We start from the raw sequence: 17,114 nt of genomic DNA on the forward strand, positions 1-17,114 counted from the left end.
GAATGCGCACGATCAAAACGTGTACGGAACAAAAGTAAAATGTGGTAAAAGATAACTGCCAGCCTATTTATTACAATGCAATACATTTTATAAACAAGTATACACTATAACCTTTTTTTCTTTTCTAATTTACCAAGTTCTCTAAACACATGTTTCTTCAATTCTTTCTGCCGTTTAAGTTTTCGTGCTTCAATGGCAGCAATTTGAGCTTGATGTCTCTCGATTCTTTGTTTAGTAGCTTCTTTAAGTTGTTTTTGTTTATAAGCGTAATTGGTCTTAATCATTCTCATCAGCTTCGCAACGTTAGCTTCATGTGGTTCACGTATTACTGCTATTCTGCCTTTCTTGAAGTTTGGCTTGTGTTTCGATTTTGGCATTAATTTTGGTTTGTCTTGGTACGGGAGCTCTTTCTGTAAACTTCGAGGAATAGACAAAGGTCTGAACACTTTTGTCATTCTCTCGATAGCTGTATACATAGAATCTTTGTTAGCAAGTGCATGTATGTTCTTTTCTCTCTTTAATTGTCCAGTTGATTTCATTCCTTGCCATTGACTCTTTTCTTCGACAGGTAACAAAAGCGATGTAACAGGATTATAAAATTTTGGAACGTCAATCTTATACCAAGTCCGACAGAAAACAATATCACTCAAAAGTATTTTGTCTTCGAATGTCGCACGGAAACATCCCTCTGGCTTTGACACAGCTTTCTTTATTTGACCGCGTATACCGGATACGGTTTTTATTCTAGCACCCTCAAATTTAGCAACTTCGAGTGCCGAGTTAAACATATCTTTTATAAAAGCTGTTTTCTTATAAATTTTCATCGGAACACCAATAAGTTTCAATTTTTTCATGATCTGTGTGCTTTTGTCCATCTCTACGATAGAACCTGTTGCCGCTATTCTAAAACCTGGTACCCTAGTGGCAACATCTTGAACTGCCAGGACTCCTGTACTTTGTGGTGTAACAGGACCCCAAAAGTGTACCATACAGGCAATATGTTCTGGAGTATATTTTAACATTCTATTTTTCAAGTTATCTTCTAATTTTGAGAAAACTGGTAACGTCTGGAATCGACGCCAACCTATGGAAAGTATTAATGGATCTTTGCTCTTTAGGATTTTCGGATACCATCGATGCTTTTTTATTCTTGTTTGTACGTATCCTATATTCTCTTCCCCATGTAACAATCCTCCAATAATCAATGGATACGTAGGATCTAAATTAGTAATCAGTTCACACGGCACAGTTTCAATTTCGACACGCACGTACATACCTGGGCGATAACCTTCCAATTGTACCCTTATGTTATCGTCTAATCCCTCAAATTCCGATTTGTTTAAATTTGCTTGTTTTTCAACTTCAAGTTTCAATTCGTCGTAATATGTTTTAGATTCGCCGTTATCATACTCTAAATCAAATTGTTCCTTCAACTTTTTCTTCTTTTCCAAGAGCTTTTCCCTTTCCTCCATTTCATTCTTTATTGATTCTTTTTTACTTTTTGCTTCGTGCTTTTCCCCAGTTTCCATATCTTCGAAATCACCGTACAATTCTTCGTCATTTATATCATCTAACTTTAAGAGTTCTTCTGCATCTTCCGATTCTTTCCATTTTCCGGTTACGAAACGATTTACTACAAGTATCTTATTTTCTTCGTTCAACCAATCCCGCTGAGTTTCCGGAAAAAATATACTTTCTTCTTGATTTTGCAACTCCTTTTCTTGTACTTTTTGTTTCTGTTGTTCTTGAACGACACGGAAGATACCACCTATTTCGTCATTTTCGCGCTCGATCTTCTCCGCTTCCTCATTTTCTTTCGTGTGGTTCCTATCGAACACTCCGTAAACGATTTTCATGAGATTTCTGTTAGTTCGCAGACGTTTTTCGAAAGCTTGTTTGGCTTGTTCGACTAAGTTTGATTTCCATTTTAATTCATCTTCAACTTCTTCGTCGTCCTCGATTTCATCAACTTCTTCTTCCCTCTTCTTTTTCTTCATATTATTAGCTTCGATATTTTCTTCTTCTCCTTCTTCTTCTTCTTCTTCTTCTTCCTCGGAAGTTTCACGAAAATCAATTTCCTCTTCCGAGTCATCCATTTCTAATCCACCTCGTGAATCTCCATCGCTTAATTCGTCAAAACTTTCGCTCTCGCTATTTATTCTCTCTCTTGTTTTACTTGAATCTAAATTTAATTGGTCGAGCGCTTCCTTAATCTTATTTTTTACAAAGATATCCGATTCCTTGCTCAGAGAACGATAAACATCTACGTCATTCGATATAGTTGAAATTCTACCTTTTGTCAAATTCAGAGAGTTTTCTTTCGTAATAGATACGTCGTCGTCTTCCAGATTTGAATTATCTGACGAACTTTTCCTCTTTTTAACATTCTCTGCTTTATAGGCTTTACTTTTTCTCTTAAGGCCTTTCTTTTTATACGTTTCTTTGATTTTGTTTTCACTTCTCTCACCATCATTATCTGTCTGCAAACATTCAGCCTTTGCTTTTACTTCATCTACTTCCGCAATATCATCCTCACTTTCCTCACTTTCCTCCTCTTGATCGCTGTTTATCTGATCGTCTGCTATATCTTCCTGATCGCTATCATCATCAGATACATCGGAGAAATTCTCCAGCGATTGAGATTCAGAAAAGAGAACCTTTCTTCTGACCCTGCCATTATCAATTATAGTTTCTCCCTTATAACTGTCTAAATCTTCACTTATATCCTGTGCCTTTATTGGAGCAGCATCACTGAATAACTGTAGCTCGCTGTATTGTAATTTTTGGTCTAATGTTTCCTGTGTGTCCATTAAAGCTCCAACCAAACCTGTTTCTTCTTCTACTTGATGAGAATGACTACCACCCAATTCGACATAAACAGCATCCTTGTCATATACTATACCACCAACGCCGGAAAAAGGTGCATAAATTAATCGTTCCTTTTCTACTAATGCACGTTTCTTTAACTCTTCCGGCAAGGGACACGGATCTGGCAAAAAACTAATATCTTTGATCTTTAGATCGCCACAACCCGGAATATGTACGGATGTCTCTTTATTTAATGGAATTCCTCTCACATACCTGTCGATATTAACAAAAAATTAATATTATAAATTAAAAGAAATATAATATTTGCATATATATATATAATCCTTTACATACCCATATAAACTTATTGTCCTATCGACTTTTGGATTTTGTCTAATTAGTTCCGGAGATGTTAAATCTTCCACTCTGTCAGCTAGAATATAAGGATGCGTGGTACGCCAGGTCAATGGTCTAAATTTCATGACAGAAATAAATCTCGCTAAATTTTTTATTTCTGTACGTAAATATTCTGCATGAATTAATCCAGATAGATAAAATAATTTTGCTCCGGCATAGACTTCTGTCCAAAACCTTTGTTTCAACGTCTTTTTGATTTTCTTTAACTGTTTCGCATTTTTTATTAAATCTAAGTGAGTTAAAACACCCATAATTCTAGGCATACCATGAACTTGACAGATGTTTAGAAATTCAAATATTTCCATCTCAAAGCCAAAAGATGCATCTACCAAGAGCAACACTAGGTCTGCTACTTTAGCAATATCTATCATACTATTTATATCATTGTTACATTCCATAAAGGTAATTCTTCTTTTCTTCCCAGAAACTACAGTAACAGGGCCAACTATATTAGTTAATGGTTGTTTCACGAAACTCTTAATGAGACATTGAACGACTAAAGATTTGCCCACCTTCGGAGGGCCAACAACAGCAACTAAAATCGGAGGAGGTTCAAGAGGAGTTCTATCAACCAGTGGTATGTGTTGCTTCTTCGTTTCTATGTCCTGTTTCCGTCTAAATTGTCTTTCTGCTCTAATCGCAGAATTAAATGTAAATGCCTTTGGGTTTCTCTGTTTATCCGTAAGTTCTTGAACATGGCTTTTCTTTCTTTTCTTTTTCTCCGCTTTACGACCGGCATTACGCTGTCTATGAGTTTTATGAGCGATTACGTCCGCCGTTTCATTCGACATTTTCAATTTCTTTATAAAACTTACTAGTCGCTGATTAGTATATATCGGTGTATATTTCACTTTAACATTAAGGTTATATCATATCCATGATACATTTTATACACATATTTCTGCATATAGAGACGGTATAATATTTGAAATAATTTCGATACTTCAACGATAAGCAGGTATCATAATTTGCAATACAATATTTAGAATACAAGAAACGTCACGACCTATAAACGTTTATCACGTGTTGTCTGTGAGAGCAGACGTTCGTCGTTTGAGCGATCGTTGCAAGAAGGAGGTTATGTTATGAAAACTATAATTTATGGGAAATGGAATTATACGAGACAGAACGAGAAAATACATTTCCAAGTTAGAAATTAATAAAGAATCCGATATAACGATCAAAGAGATTTATCATGAAGAAAAAATATTTATTCCTGTATTCTTCGGTTAATATTTCATATTTTCACCGCTAGATGATTCTAGTTATTCTAACTATGTATACCGACTATTTGTTCTTATATACGTAATATCAGAGGTAACATTAAATTTTGTTTGTATCTCGTATAATGTTCGGAAAGCACAAGGTTGATCAAGGACGCAAAGAGTTGTTTGAAACAAAAACGGGGGGAGTTAACGCGTTAGGACAATATGTACCATTAACGCGGCCGCAACATTTTCCCCTGGGATCAAGCGATAGTAGACTTCGATCGAAAAGTCATCGATCAAAGGTATCTTAATTCGTACAATAGCCGGTGATGTTGTAAAATTTGGACGCATGATCGATCGTTCCATGGCATGGTGGCAAAGAGCCGGTTAACCGAACGCAGTGTCGTTCTATTCTATGAAAGTAGAAACGAATGAAATGAAATTTCGAAGATAGACGTGCAGTGACATATTGGAAAGGAAGGAACGTGGTTCCGCGGTTGTTCCAGTCCGCCGAATCGGCACGTGACAGCTGTCACCTTTGAAAATCACGGCTAAAAAAATTGTTTAATATATGAGCGCGGATCCGCGACGATTTACACTTGTTTTCAATTGAGACGCTCCGAACCGCGGCGAATTGCTGCGACGATTGGGGTGACTTTTAAATGGGAGTATAATTTTAGGGTGTGAGCATTCCCATTCGACTTTGTAAATGTATATATTCGTTTAAGTGCGATGAATTTCTGGCCACCCCCACTACTCTCGAGAATATACAACGTCCCTTTTCCGTACGTAGCCCGACATTTTCAACGAATATGGGAACTAACTGAATCAGAATTACAACGAAGACACTAGAAACCGATCGCAGGACGACTTTTCGCTTTTCCCCGGATTTGTGTTTAACACTATGGGCTTGTAATTCGAGTTGGACAGCGGTTAATCAGAAAGTCGATTAATTGGCGAAGGGCAGGCTACGATGTGCCTACGGTGTGCACATATGGCACGGGACGAGACGTTCCGTGACTCGTCGGATTTTCGGACGTTCGATCGGAAACGTGAAAAATGTTTCGCTATCGTTCGAATTGGTCAGAAACTGCTCATAGAGGAGGAAGTAACGGGAAAGAGAGAGGCGAGGAAAGGTAAGGATCGAATTGCTCGTATTTGCAGATACGTAAAATTGCGACCAACCTCGTAAAACGTGTGCATTTCCATGTACGTGGAATCCGACGTATGACACGATACAAAAGAAGAATTCGATGGTGGAGAAAGATCGCGAGGACAAACAAGGGTAGAACGTACGGTTCATAGAATCGTAGGGGCTGATATTTATCATTCTATTTCGATCGTCGTAATACTATCGCCGATAAATTCTCGCGGATGCGTGGAGATACTGTAACGCGATCGCCGATAAATTCATATTTCCGATTGATCGGAGAAACTGCACCAACAAATCGTAAAGCAATCGAGCACACGATCATTTAGATACGCGGACTGGCATATGCGTGCGCGCGCACTGCTTCGGACTCGAGCATTCCGAACAATATCAACCAATTATCGGACGATTGTGTCGCGGCGCCAACTGTCAACGTCGATGGTCAACCGGTCGATCGGGGAGGGTGTGACCATCGGTCACGATCGATGGACGCGGTCCATCACCCTTCGGTCCATCGTCCGATCGAATTGCTAACCTTTGTTTTCGCAAGGAAGATCGCGCCGGACAAGTGTCGAACGCTACTAATTTTATGCGTGTTTGCTTTACACCGAACATTCGTTGTTTGTGCAAGAGATGGGCAAGCCATCGGACAAATCGACTGGACGCTTTCGCGCGTACTCGTCGATCCGGCCGGAATTATGAATATAAATATTTGTAGGCCGAAACGAGCGAAGCTCCTCTTGTAAAATTATCCCTACTAGTTTCGCCTGTCGTGGATAAAAGCGTGGATAGAATAATGAAAAAATGAAAGAATCGGACAGCGTAAGTCGAAGAAGGAGCGACCGCTAACGCGCCAAGTCACGGCGAGGTGCCCGTTCACAGCAACACGAGCGTACACGAGCGACAAGATTCGCGACACGCGACTTCACGTGCGCGAGTCGCGTGCGGCCCGGAAACGACGGTGAAATACCTCGCTTCGATTTCCGCAGCCTTCTTTTATCGATAGAGCGACGCGGAATATCCTACCACTTTATCGATCGAGCTTCTCGATCGCGAACCAACCGCGACGACGGCCTTTCGGATTAGTTCGCGTACAAAGCATCGCAGAATTACCGAAAATTCGGATACTCGGATCTCGCTAGCCGAAGAAGACGAGGAATTTTCGGATTCGGTTTCGGCGGTTCGGCGGTTTGGTAGCGGTCGTTCGGCTTCGATAAAAAGTCAACGACGCGACGCACGATTAGTCGGCTTGGTTCCCATAGAGCCAGTGATAATCGTACGGGCGCGTGCCGCGTGCGATTGCTGCGTGAGAACGTTCTATCGTAATCGCACCCTCCCTCGTAACCGGCCACCCTTCGTAGCTCGGTAAGCGAGCGTTCGCGAGTCCTGGCAACCGTGGGAGTCGCGTCGAGAGATAGCTCAACCAGCAAAGCGATTTCACGCTAATTTAAGAACCGATCCGCGAGATCCAGCTTTCTGTCCGATAGATCCGACCGCTTTCCTCTTCTTCGTTCGATTCGGTAAACGTCAAACGTACGCTCGTCGACATACGCAACGAGTGGCGCCACGTTCCCAGATTTCGCAAAATCTCGTACAGACACGAACGAGAGGGTAGAGGCGGCGTGCGACCAGTTAAGCGCCACGAGCGTTCCCACGAAAATCGCCCCGTCCGATCGCCGCTTTACTCCCCCTTGGTCTCTCGCTCTCTTTCTTCCCCCAGTCGTAAACCCCTGTGCTTCTAAAGGGAGCGCAGGGGTTGAGAGAGAGAGAGAGAGAGAGAGAGGAGAGGGGTTTTCACCTTACGATCGAGAAGCGAAACAGAGAAGTTGCCCCCTCCGTACCAAGGAGGCGCGGCACACCTAGTCCCCACCAATAGAGCCAGGGACGAAACGGGGCACGCGGTCGTGTGCCGTCCCCGAGTCCGCCCGCACATGACAAACGTCGTCCGCCACGCGACCAGTGCACACGCCTGCGAGTGCGTCGCGTTTCGCACCGTCGTCTAATATATCGCGAGTCTACTTGGCGCGCGTACACGCGACCGCGAACCTCCTCTGGAAGCCGCGACACGTGGACACCATCGACTTCCGGCCAACGCTACGCGCAAGAACGATCGCATCTTGCGACGGTCGGCTTCGTCTTCCTCTTGTCTAGTGCGGTGTAACGCGCAAGTGGCTTTCGTCGCACGCTTACGAACCCCGAACCAACGTGTACGACGCGATAGCTCACGATGAATCAGTGACGATCTGTTCTCGCGATCTGTGCGCGATTTCGGCTGCGAAGAGAGCGTCGCCGATCGATCCAGAGGAATATAGCGGTTCGAGAGCGGGATAATTGGCGAAGAAAGGAAAAGAAATGTGGAGGGTCGTGGTGGCGCGATCGGACGAAAACAGCACGTTGCTGTCATCGGAAATCGGTTCTGGCCCGGTCGGTCCGGTCGGCCCGGTCGGTCCCAATCACATCTCCGGTCTTCCCGGTCCGCCTTCGACTCATCATCATCACCACTGGGGCTATCCACCGCCGCCACATCCCTCTTATCAGCCGCAGCATTCCGACGCACCGCGCCATCATCATGATCCGCGTCCACCTCACGACCTCAGGCATCCGGCCGCCACTACCACCAGCACCGCCGATCTCAGACACGAGATGCACAGATCGGATCCGAGGCATCCTTCCGCCGCATCGGAGATGCAACAACGACACCAGCCAGCGGAATTGCACAGACCCGAGATGGTGCGACATCATCAGGATTTGTCGGGAATGAGGCCGGACATGAGTAGCGAGATGAGATCTAGTCACGAGTTCCCCGATCTTAAGATCGACGTTGTGGACATAAGGAGTCAGGAGAACGGGCAGCAGCAACAGCAACAACAACAGCAGCAGCAGCAGCAACAACAACAACAACAAACATCGCAACAGAGAAACTTGAAAAGAACTATGAGCGATTCGGATTGCGATGACGTGTTTTCCGAAGAGAGCGGCAAAGAACCGTAAGTTTCAATGCCGAGTCCAACGCGAGTGTTTCGTATCCGATCGACCAGATGTTTTCCAACGGCGCGCTAATTAAAATCTCATTGTTTTGCGAAAGAGGGTGACCGTTGGAAAGAGCAACCCCCGTATAGGCAGTAACGTTTAACGATAAATTCGATAGTACCGGATCGGTTGGTCCGAGCGGTGGTAGTCGGTTACGTAGGTTGCGCGCTCACGCTTTCTCCACCGACTAATTCGTTTCGATCGTTGTTGATTCTCTTATTTGTTCGATACAGTTGTAATTCGCCGGGAGGCGATTCCTGTCAGCACGCGTCGCGAAAGCGAAGAAGAGGAATGATAGAGAAGAAACGTCGCGACAGAATAAACGCGTCGCTCGGCGAGCTGCGGAGATTAGTGCCGGCAGCAGCGAGAGATCCTCACAGCGGCAAATTAGAGAAAGCGGAGATCTTGCAGCTCACCGTTGAACATTTGCGATCGCTACGAAACAAAGGTAAGCCTCTCGACGACGACCATCCGCGTTAACCCCTTCCCGTGCGTTAACGAGCTCCGACTCGCGATGAAGATTTTGGCCCGAACGCGAGTATCGCAAGCAGCCAGGTTCGCGGACGGAAAGTCGAGGGCCAAACGTAAACATCGCACTACCTACCGCTTGGGCCCCGAGTTTCGTCCGATTTCGTCCGGCTAAGTGGCACGGCAAGGGGTTAAATACCAGCCGCTGGAAGCCTGTTAAAGAAAATATCGAAAATATCGAACGTCTGTCGGATAGACACGTAAAGAAATTCGGTAAACTCGCTCGTATTATATGCACGGAATTATAAGACTTATCGCGTACTTTTTAATCGAAACGGTTGGCACGCGAAACGGATACCGATACCGACTTGCGAAAACACTTTCGCAGAGTGATTCTTGTTCCGATCGTTGGCAAACCATCGCGCGTACTTTGTTTCTCGAGGCAGAACAAACACGGAAAGAAACGAACGACGACAAGTGCATACGCAGCGACGCGTAAGACGCGCATAGATAGAGAAAGAAAACAACACGATATCGTGGCGCCGGTTATCGCGACACCGGAGTGCGACGCGTTAAGAACGTTCGAGCGAAACGACCAAACGAGCAACCTTCTCTCGTAAATCGGTACGAAGCGATACTTTTTCCTACCGAAAGACACCTGTTGACCGTGCGGCGTGCCACGTATCGTGGTAATCGCGTGTGACTGGAAACCGTGCAACCGAAAAACCATCTGTCGTCTGCGCGTTAAAATCGTGAAAACACGAGTCGCGATCATTTACGGGATCGCGTCGTTGGTTGGCAGCTAAACAATTTCTCGCGTTTCACGATCCAAACGACACGAGGACGCTGGAAAATGGCAACGTTCGTTGGTTCGTAAAGAGGATCTCGGTGGTGTCGACGCTAAGGAGGATCTAGCGGACAAAGAGAAAGAAAGAAGAAAGACGCGAGATCGAACGGTATTCCGGCGATTTGAAAGGGAAGCGCGTGGTCGCGTCGGTGAACGAGATATCCTTGGAGAGAAGCAGGTGGCAGGGAGGAGCTGCAGCCGAATCGGAGATCCTGTGGGAAGCACAGGAAGTCAACGACTCTTCCGAAGTGGTGTTCCCACGATTGGTGGCGAGTTAGGTAGTAGTGGGGTGTCCCGCGTGGCACCCTTCGTCAAGGAGGCACCGCCGAGTTGCTCACGGTCGGGGCAGATGTCGAACCCTGTGGGAAACCGACTCCCGTTTTATATCTGCGTACACACACACGTACGCGTAGTTTTCGCCCTTGCCTTCTCGCCTACCTATCGTATAGCGATTCTCCACTCTCTCTCTCTCTCTCTCTCTCTCTCTCTCTCCTTCCCTTTCTTTTTTTTCAAACGCTCCGAACGCGATTTCTCGCCATTTTTCCAAACGCGAATCGCGTATTTTATTCGTCTTTGCGTAACCGGCGCCTCTTGCGAAACACGCGACTCTCTCGACGAGAGGAAGAATCGACGCGATGTTCGAGCAACGGAAAAGAAGAAGAAAAGAAAAAGAAAAGAAGAAATCAGCGTATCGTGGTGAAACCGTAGTCTGGATTTTCGCAGGCTGCGCGTAGCGGCTCGTATGACGCGCATCTGTCAGCATCTACGGGGGTCTAAACGGTTCCCACGCTACCTGTCCCGTTTCTCCTCTACGTGCTACGCGTACCATATCCTTCCGGCTGCCATATCCTTTCGCGCGGATCAAGAATACGCGCCGATTCGAATCAAGATCGATACCGTTCCGCGCGTATTTCACATCGTCTTGTAATTTTCCAGGTCCGGAAGGATACGACAGCACGAAGCTAGCGATGGATTACCACGCGGTCGGTTGGGGCGAATGCGCGGCCGAAGTTGGTCGCTACTTGGTCACGATGGAAGGCCTCGACGAGAGGGATCCTTTGAGGTTACGATTGCTCTCCCATCTGCAAAGTTTTCATCGTGATCATCCTCCGTCCGCGGTACCCTCGTCCGTTCCCCCGGTGACGAGTTTGACGTCGTCCTCGACGAGCAGCAGCTACGAGCCGACAGCGACCTCGGTTCCCCCTGGAATGCCACCTGGAACGGGTACTATGCCACCTCTGCTGGGTGGTACCGCGCTCGGATGGGGCCAGTATCCCGGCCAGTATCCCCAGCAGCAACACGGTAAACCTTATAGACCGTGGGGTGCCGAACTGGCCTACTGAAACGCGGCCTATCCTTAGACGAAGGTTTCGCCGCTTCCTGCGTCTTCTCGTCGTCTCGTCTCATTTTCCAACGAACGTAGTTCTCTCCTGGCGTTTACGCGTTTCGGTTCCTCTTCCCAATTCGTCTCAGGGAATTCTCTTTTCTACGTTACGACACGGGACGGCACTTTACGTACGATAGTCATGCGAGTACCTAATAAACATCTAATCTATTTATTCGATTCGACTCGATTCGCGATGCCTGCCGATCGAGCGTCGACCTTGTACAATTTGTATATAGATATAATCGCGATTATTGTAAATAACGAAACGCGATCGAAATCGCTCGCTCTTATTTCTATTTTTTACTCCTTTATATTTCACGTTCCTCTTGTAACGAACATAGTCTGCTCGTTTGTATAATAATCGAGTCGAAAATGTATCGATCGAACAAGTGCCATTAAACGTATCGCGCTGCGTACGTCCTATGGAAGGAAACGCTCAATGATGTTTGCAATAAAATGACGATAAGGAAACATACTGTAACGTATATTTATTTACTTATGCACATATATATATACACGTACGTTATATCCCACTTCTCCTTTCCGCTGCAACGTTTCCCGCCGATCGAGTAAAATTCACGAAACCATCGAAACGGTACGAGTCTTCTCGTCGCAAGCGTTTATCTCTTCTACCGACTTATTCTCTCCTCGTCTCTATCCCCCGCTCCTTATCCCTCTATCATCCCGGCTTTTCCCCGGAACAGGATTCGCGTTATGCCCGCTGACGCATCGTGCTCGTAACGACAAAGTCCGCCAACTATTCTTATGCAAAGATTCGGTTTGCAGCTTGTCGAGGCCAACTATTGGTCGCAACGAGAAACAAAGTAAGCGTCCGTAGTAGGGTTCCGCTCGAATAGCGGCATACGAACCAGTTTTGCGACTCGTTAAACCTTCCATAGAGAATACCTTCGCAAAACGGGAAATTCGCGCAGCTCGTTACAATCGATGAGAATAATTAGCCGCCGCTGCTTCTTTTTCTCTTTTTTCTTCTTTTTCTTTTTTACGAATATTCAAAATCCACAGGGAGTAGCCGAGCTAATTGTCAAACAGGAAGAATGGCGCGTGGGCACGTGGCTATTGTTCGACGCCGAGCCGCCGAATTACCGTCGCCTCTCTTTGCCCTTCGTGCTCCTCCCTTTTCTCGCAAACCTTCCAAACGTTACCATGGAACGCTAACTGTTAGTCGTACATACATACCTATTTCGTCGCTCGTGCGTTTAAGAAACTCGCTCGATCGTTAGCGTCCGCCGCTCGATCGATCGTCGAACGTACCTCCTCTACCTTCGCCTATACACAAGTACAAGTACCTATGTATCTCTTTGATCGCAAGCGTAAACGCGTTATGCGTACTTGCATATGGATACGAGTTACGTGTTTCGCGTTATCGCGAACGAACGGAAGCTTCGATCGAAGCTTCGACGACAAGGGTCATAAAAACGTCGAATAATCGTCGACAAAACTATTTTATTTACGATATATTTGCATGCATTAAAAAGTCACAGCCTCGTCGGACATACTTACAATAATATATCGCCACTCGTTCGTTATCGTATATCATCGTATATCATCGTATCTATGTACATTCGCGCATAACCTATAACTATGTACATATAGATTCACGTAGTTTCACACATCTGTACATATACCTATACATGTAAATACGATACAAGTAAGTACACGACGCGTACAAACGTTATACCTAAAACTATGGTCGCACGAGAACCAACGTTCGACGTTATCTTAACATAAATAGTACGATGTGGTAATTTGAAAAGAATACTGCGAGTAAAATACAAGAGCGGCCTTAACTCTCGCGCGCTTCTTCCGGAAGCTTGAATCTAAGCTTACGACCAGTGGAACGTGTAGCCAGCACACTGTCATATTTACGTAAGGAGTGCAATTTTCAGGACTAACTTGTACCATAAAACGATTCGATATCTCTGTGAGCATATCGTGTGAGCAAAATATCGTATCCCTAGAAATAATACTTTCGATAACGAAAATGTTTAAATCGCGCGTCATCGTGCATTTCAGGTAGATTATTTCCGTATATCGTAACATCGATATCTTTTTACGTCCAAGAAACGACGTATTTTTCTCCATCTTTTTTCGCCTCGGTTCCTCTACTGCCCCCTATTAACGATTAAATGCGATCATCCAATCGAGTCGATGCGAGATCAAAATATCGAATAAGCGAATCGACTAACCATCAACATGGTATCTACCAACGTGTCGCTCTTCGGAAGACCGATGTAAGTACGTAATTAGACTATTCTTTCTTTCTTTCTCTGTGTTTATACGTTATAAACGTTATAAACAAAAATATATCTAATAGGCTCGATTTCACCCGACGTTACATCCCCTTTTTACATTACACGCTCTTAAGAAGTATATATAGCTATATTTTTAGACGGTTCGTTGCATCGTGAAAAAAGGTACGTATGTACGTAGGTAACGTATATATCCTCTTTGATAGATCGTAGGATTCTGCGTGGTCCAATTTTCGTAAAAATTCGGCTCGAAAGATGATCGAGCGTACAACCATCTTATAAAGCGAACCGCAAAGGATATCCGAATGCCCGCCAATATTTATGTTTTTTTTTTTTTTTTCGTATCCTCTCGACTCTTCCATGTTCCATCCCGTTCGTCGATATCGTGGCTACGTTAGTACGCTCGAGGCGACGACAGCGACGACGAGATTCGGATTCGTCTCGCCAACGAAAAGAAAGATGGAAGTAACCGTATGGATTAAATGCTCATGGCAACCGTAACGTCGCATGCGTTAGATCATCATTTCGTTCTCTATGTTCTCGTTTCGTTGATTCTCCTCGTATTCGTCACAGAAGCAACACATCGAGCCACCATCCTCGGAATTGTCGGCCACGTACGTCGTGAACGTGTCGATGCTCTTCGTATCCAGAGATGGTAAAGACCACGAAAGAGACTCTGTCTCCAACTCCGGCATGGCCGAGTGCCAAGAGGTCAAGTTTTGTGACTTTTTCACTTTGCGGCTTCTCGTTGACAATTTCTTGATGGCCTGCAAATCGAAACAGCGGAATATGATATAGTCTTCGTCACCCTTTATCTTTTCTCTTTAATCCGTTTTAGTCCGATCGATTCGAATTAATCGGCGGACAAACGAAACATCATCGTCAAACTCTATCGACAACTCGCTCAAAGCGATTAAACATTTTGAACCGACTATATAGCAGCGGTAGGTTAGGTCGTAGATACACGTAGTACATGCACCTTACGAGCAAAGCATATGTTCGTGCGAGTTGGGTTGTAGTTAAACGAATCAATGTCGAGCAAGGCTAAAATCACGCTGACGAAAATTACACAGCCCTGCGTCGTATGAAAAATGTTCTATATAGAATTGATTCAAGGTTTAGTTAGACGCGTGTAAAGAAATCTTGCAATGTATACGGCAAACGAGGAAAGGGTCGCTTAGATTAGACGAAATTAAACTAAAATCAAAATAGCAACATCAACCCGGTGACTAGGTTAACGATGCGAAACGCGAGGTTAAAGAAATCAGGTCGGCCGATGCGACAGAAACGTGCGGGTATACGTGCGTGCGTGCAACACAGTCGAAAGGGATAATTGTCATCACCTTACCCTAAGGAGTCTGCGACCAGATTTGCTCAGCAATTTTCGTAACATGTCCGATAATCCGAATTTCCTTTCGATTGTCAGGAAAACTGAACGTAGCGGCGGCTGTAAGATTGATTTTTGACCGATACGAACTCTCACCGTGCAAACGAATCAGTTCGATGCGCACGCCTCAGCGTCACGCGACCAAATACCGCTCCGAGCCACTAGACGGTCCTATTTATCACCTCGGCTGGCCCGATCTTATCGTACCACGCTGTACGAACCTCCCTATCCCCACTCAAACACTCGCTGTGTACTACTTCCGAGTGGAATCGCGTTTCTACGTTATTATACGAAGAGTGAACTTCATGAACGAATGGAGGAAGGGTAACCGAGTATGTATATGTACTTCGTTACTTACCTCTTCCCTTCTTTTTCCAAACGTATGCCAATCCTCTCATCGGTTACATATTTGAAAAGCACTTTTCCCTACTTTATCTTCTATTACTTCTTCTTTTCCTTCCCATTCGAAACGCTGTGCATCGAAATACTAAAACGGAAGTAGAACGAGTATCCATACTCGCTGATCCATAGAGGATACGAGGGTGAAAGATCGAATCGAATTAAAGCGCGATCGATTCGACATTTGCGATCCTATCGATAGCGAATGTATAATTTTTTCGTCGTTTACCATCGTGACGATACAAACGCGATATGTATCGATCCATGTTCGAAGATGATGGATACCGGCGAAGCTGGGAGAACAAAGAAAAAGGGAAGAGGAAAGAAAGAGAAGAAGAGGAGTGCTCATTGGAAAGTTGGAGGGTGGTAGAGGCGCGTGGCGCGATCGCGGGTACGCATGCGTGTACGCAAAGCTAGATGCAATACATAGTACATATGCACGTGCGCGACGTAACGCGTGTGAGCGAAGCTGTTCTCACGCGGCGACACGCGGCCACCATCTCCCCAATGCGCGTCGCCACGTGCCACCTCGATGCACCCACGGAAAACTCATAATTGTCATAACATTCGAGCTGTGCTCGCTCGAAGGAACGCCAATACCGGCTACTCGATCTACGAAAGTAAGTACTCTTCTTTGTAAAATCCCTCTACACGTTCGTCGGAATAAATGGCTACATTTCCTTTATGTTTCTAGCCACGATTTTATAACACCGCGACCGTTCGTCGCCTTCGATCACCGAATAAAAGGTACCTTTGTCGTTGCTAACTCGTGTCGCATCTTCGAGAAATCGTTTTCGCTCTTTGTAAGGACGAGTTAAACGATCCTAAAGTAACGTCATACGGACGACGTCACGATGCACCATTCCAATAGCATCGATGACGTCAAACAAGACTACTTTCATCCTGAATTGTCCTGAAACTAGTTCGCTATCCTGTATACCTACCATACCATATGTACATAAATATATGTAGGAAGCATGTACGAAATTCGATACAAGTAACAACGTGATAAAATAAAAGAGAAAAAGATGCTTTACGCAAAGATGCGTCACGCATCCTCGTATCCCCTTTGCCTTGTCAGTTTTTAATCTTCGTATATTCGAACAAGCAAAGTAACCAAATCATCGTGGCACGTGCCAAATATTTCCGACAGCGGTGTCTAACCACCCGCTTTTTTCACCCTGGTTAAACGTAATACTTTGAACGTGGTTCGGTGATTCGACGAGCTATATACGTACTTAATCGGTCAAAGCATATCAACGTTCTTAAAAAAAAAAGAGGAAAATCGAATTTTCGGAAAAGAAACGGCAGTTGTATATTTTCAACGAAGAAAAGAACGTGGAAGGGAAGAAAGAGGGTATCGATGAAATAAAAGATCGTAAAAAAGCGTAATCATTTTTAAAGGAAACAATCGCCGATATCGATAGAGTAACGAGCGACGCGTGCCGTGTCACGTGTCCCCCGATGCTCGCTCAAACATTATACACGACATGGCGTGCGCAAAATAAGTCTCACCTAATTGCGACGGCTGTTCCATTAGAGATTAAACTTCAAACGAGACTCGGTCAGATTCGTTCGGTTAATTAAGACAGCTCTCCCAAGTATAACACCGTCTTTGTATTCCCTTCCTTTCGTTTGGGGGGAGAAAACCGATGATATCGTATATCCAACGATTACCGCCCTACTTTCTGCCTTCCCGAAAATCATCAATATGATACCATTGTCGTTCGATCGCGTTATAAT

General features: G+C 44.8%; 3 protein-coding genes across 4 annotated transcripts; 1 reads left to right on the top strand and 2 right to left on the bottom strand.

Moving 5' to 3' along the window:
* Positions 1-45: 45 nt before the first annotated feature.
* LOC132908835 (ribosome biogenesis protein BMS1 homolog) lies at positions 46-4,447 on the bottom strand. 2 transcript variants are annotated; one of them, XM_060963194.1, is made up of 3 exons: positions 3,738-3,880; positions 3,163-3,652; positions 46-3,081 (listed from the first exon to the last, which is right to left on the bottom strand). In XM_060963194.1, the coding sequence occupies exons 2-3, from the start codon at positions 3,621-3,623 to the stop codon at positions 105-107; spliced, it is 3,438 nt and encodes a 1,145-aa protein (XP_060819177.1). In that variant the 5' UTR covers positions 3,624-3,652; positions 3,738-3,880; the 3' UTR covers positions 46-104. The 2 variants fall into 2 exon arrangements, with proteins under 2 accessions (XP_060819177.1, XP_060819176.1); XM_060963193.1 differs by having other exon boundaries at positions 3,163-4,447.
* A 3,402-nt stretch (positions 4,448-7,849) lies between these two features.
* Positions 7,850-11,790, top strand: LOC132908840 (hairy/enhancer-of-split related with YRPW motif protein-like). Its single transcript, XM_060963205.1, has 3 exons — positions 7,850-8,570; positions 8,847-9,061; positions 10,865-11,790. Exons 1-3 carry the CDS (start codon positions 7,936-7,938, stop codon positions 11,269-11,271), a joined length of 1,257 nt encoding a protein of 418 aa, XP_060819188.1. The 5' UTR covers positions 7,850-7,935; the 3' UTR covers positions 11,272-11,790.
* A 972-nt stretch (positions 11,791-12,762) lies between these two features.
* LOC132908844 (uncharacterized) lies at positions 12,763-15,138 on the bottom strand. The gene is made up of 2 exons (XM_060963214.1): positions 14,934-15,138; positions 12,763-14,352 (listed from the first exon to the last, which is right to left on the bottom strand). The coding sequence occupies exons 1-2, from the start codon at positions 14,976-14,978 to the stop codon at positions 14,098-14,100; spliced, it is 300 nt and encodes a 99-aa protein (XP_060819197.1). The 5' UTR covers positions 14,979-15,138; the 3' UTR covers positions 12,763-14,097.
* Between the last annotated feature and the right edge of the window lie 1,976 nt (positions 15,139-17,114).

Source organism: Bombus pascuorum, chromosome 7 (assembly GCF_905332965.1).
Source record: "Bombus pascuorum chromosome 7, iyBomPasc1.1, whole genome shotgun sequence".
Classification (NCBI taxonomy): Eukaryota; Metazoa; Arthropoda; class Insecta; order Hymenoptera; family Apidae; genus Bombus; species Bombus pascuorum.

Coding starts and splice junctions, on each gene's coding strand:
- LOC132908840 (XM_060963205.1), top strand. CDS start 7,936: ATGTGGAGGGTCGTGGTGGCGCGATCGGACGAAAACAGCACGTTGCTG. Junction 8,571..8,846: donor GAAGAGAGCGGCAAAGAACC/GTAAGTTTCAAT, acceptor TGTTCGATACAG/TTGTAATTCGCCGGGAGGCG. Junction 9,062..10,864: donor GCGATCGCTACGAAACAAAG/GTAAGCCTCTCG, acceptor GTAATTTTCCAG/GTCCGGAAGGATACGACAGC.
- LOC132908844 (XM_060963214.1), bottom strand. CDS start 14,978: ATGTTACGAAAATTGCTGAGCAAATCTGGTCGCAGACTCCTTAGG. Junction 14,353..14,933: donor CTGGTCGCAGACTCCTTAGG/GTAAGGTGATGA, acceptor TTCGATTTGCAG/GCCATCAAGAAATTGTCAAC.
- LOC132908835 (XM_060963193.1), bottom strand. CDS start 4,016: ATGTCGAATGAAACGGCGGACGTAATCGCTCATAAAACTCATAGACAG. Junction 3,082..3,162: donor AGGACAATAAGTTTATATGG/GTATGTAAAGGA, acceptor TAATATCGACAG/GTATGTGAGAGGAATTCCAT.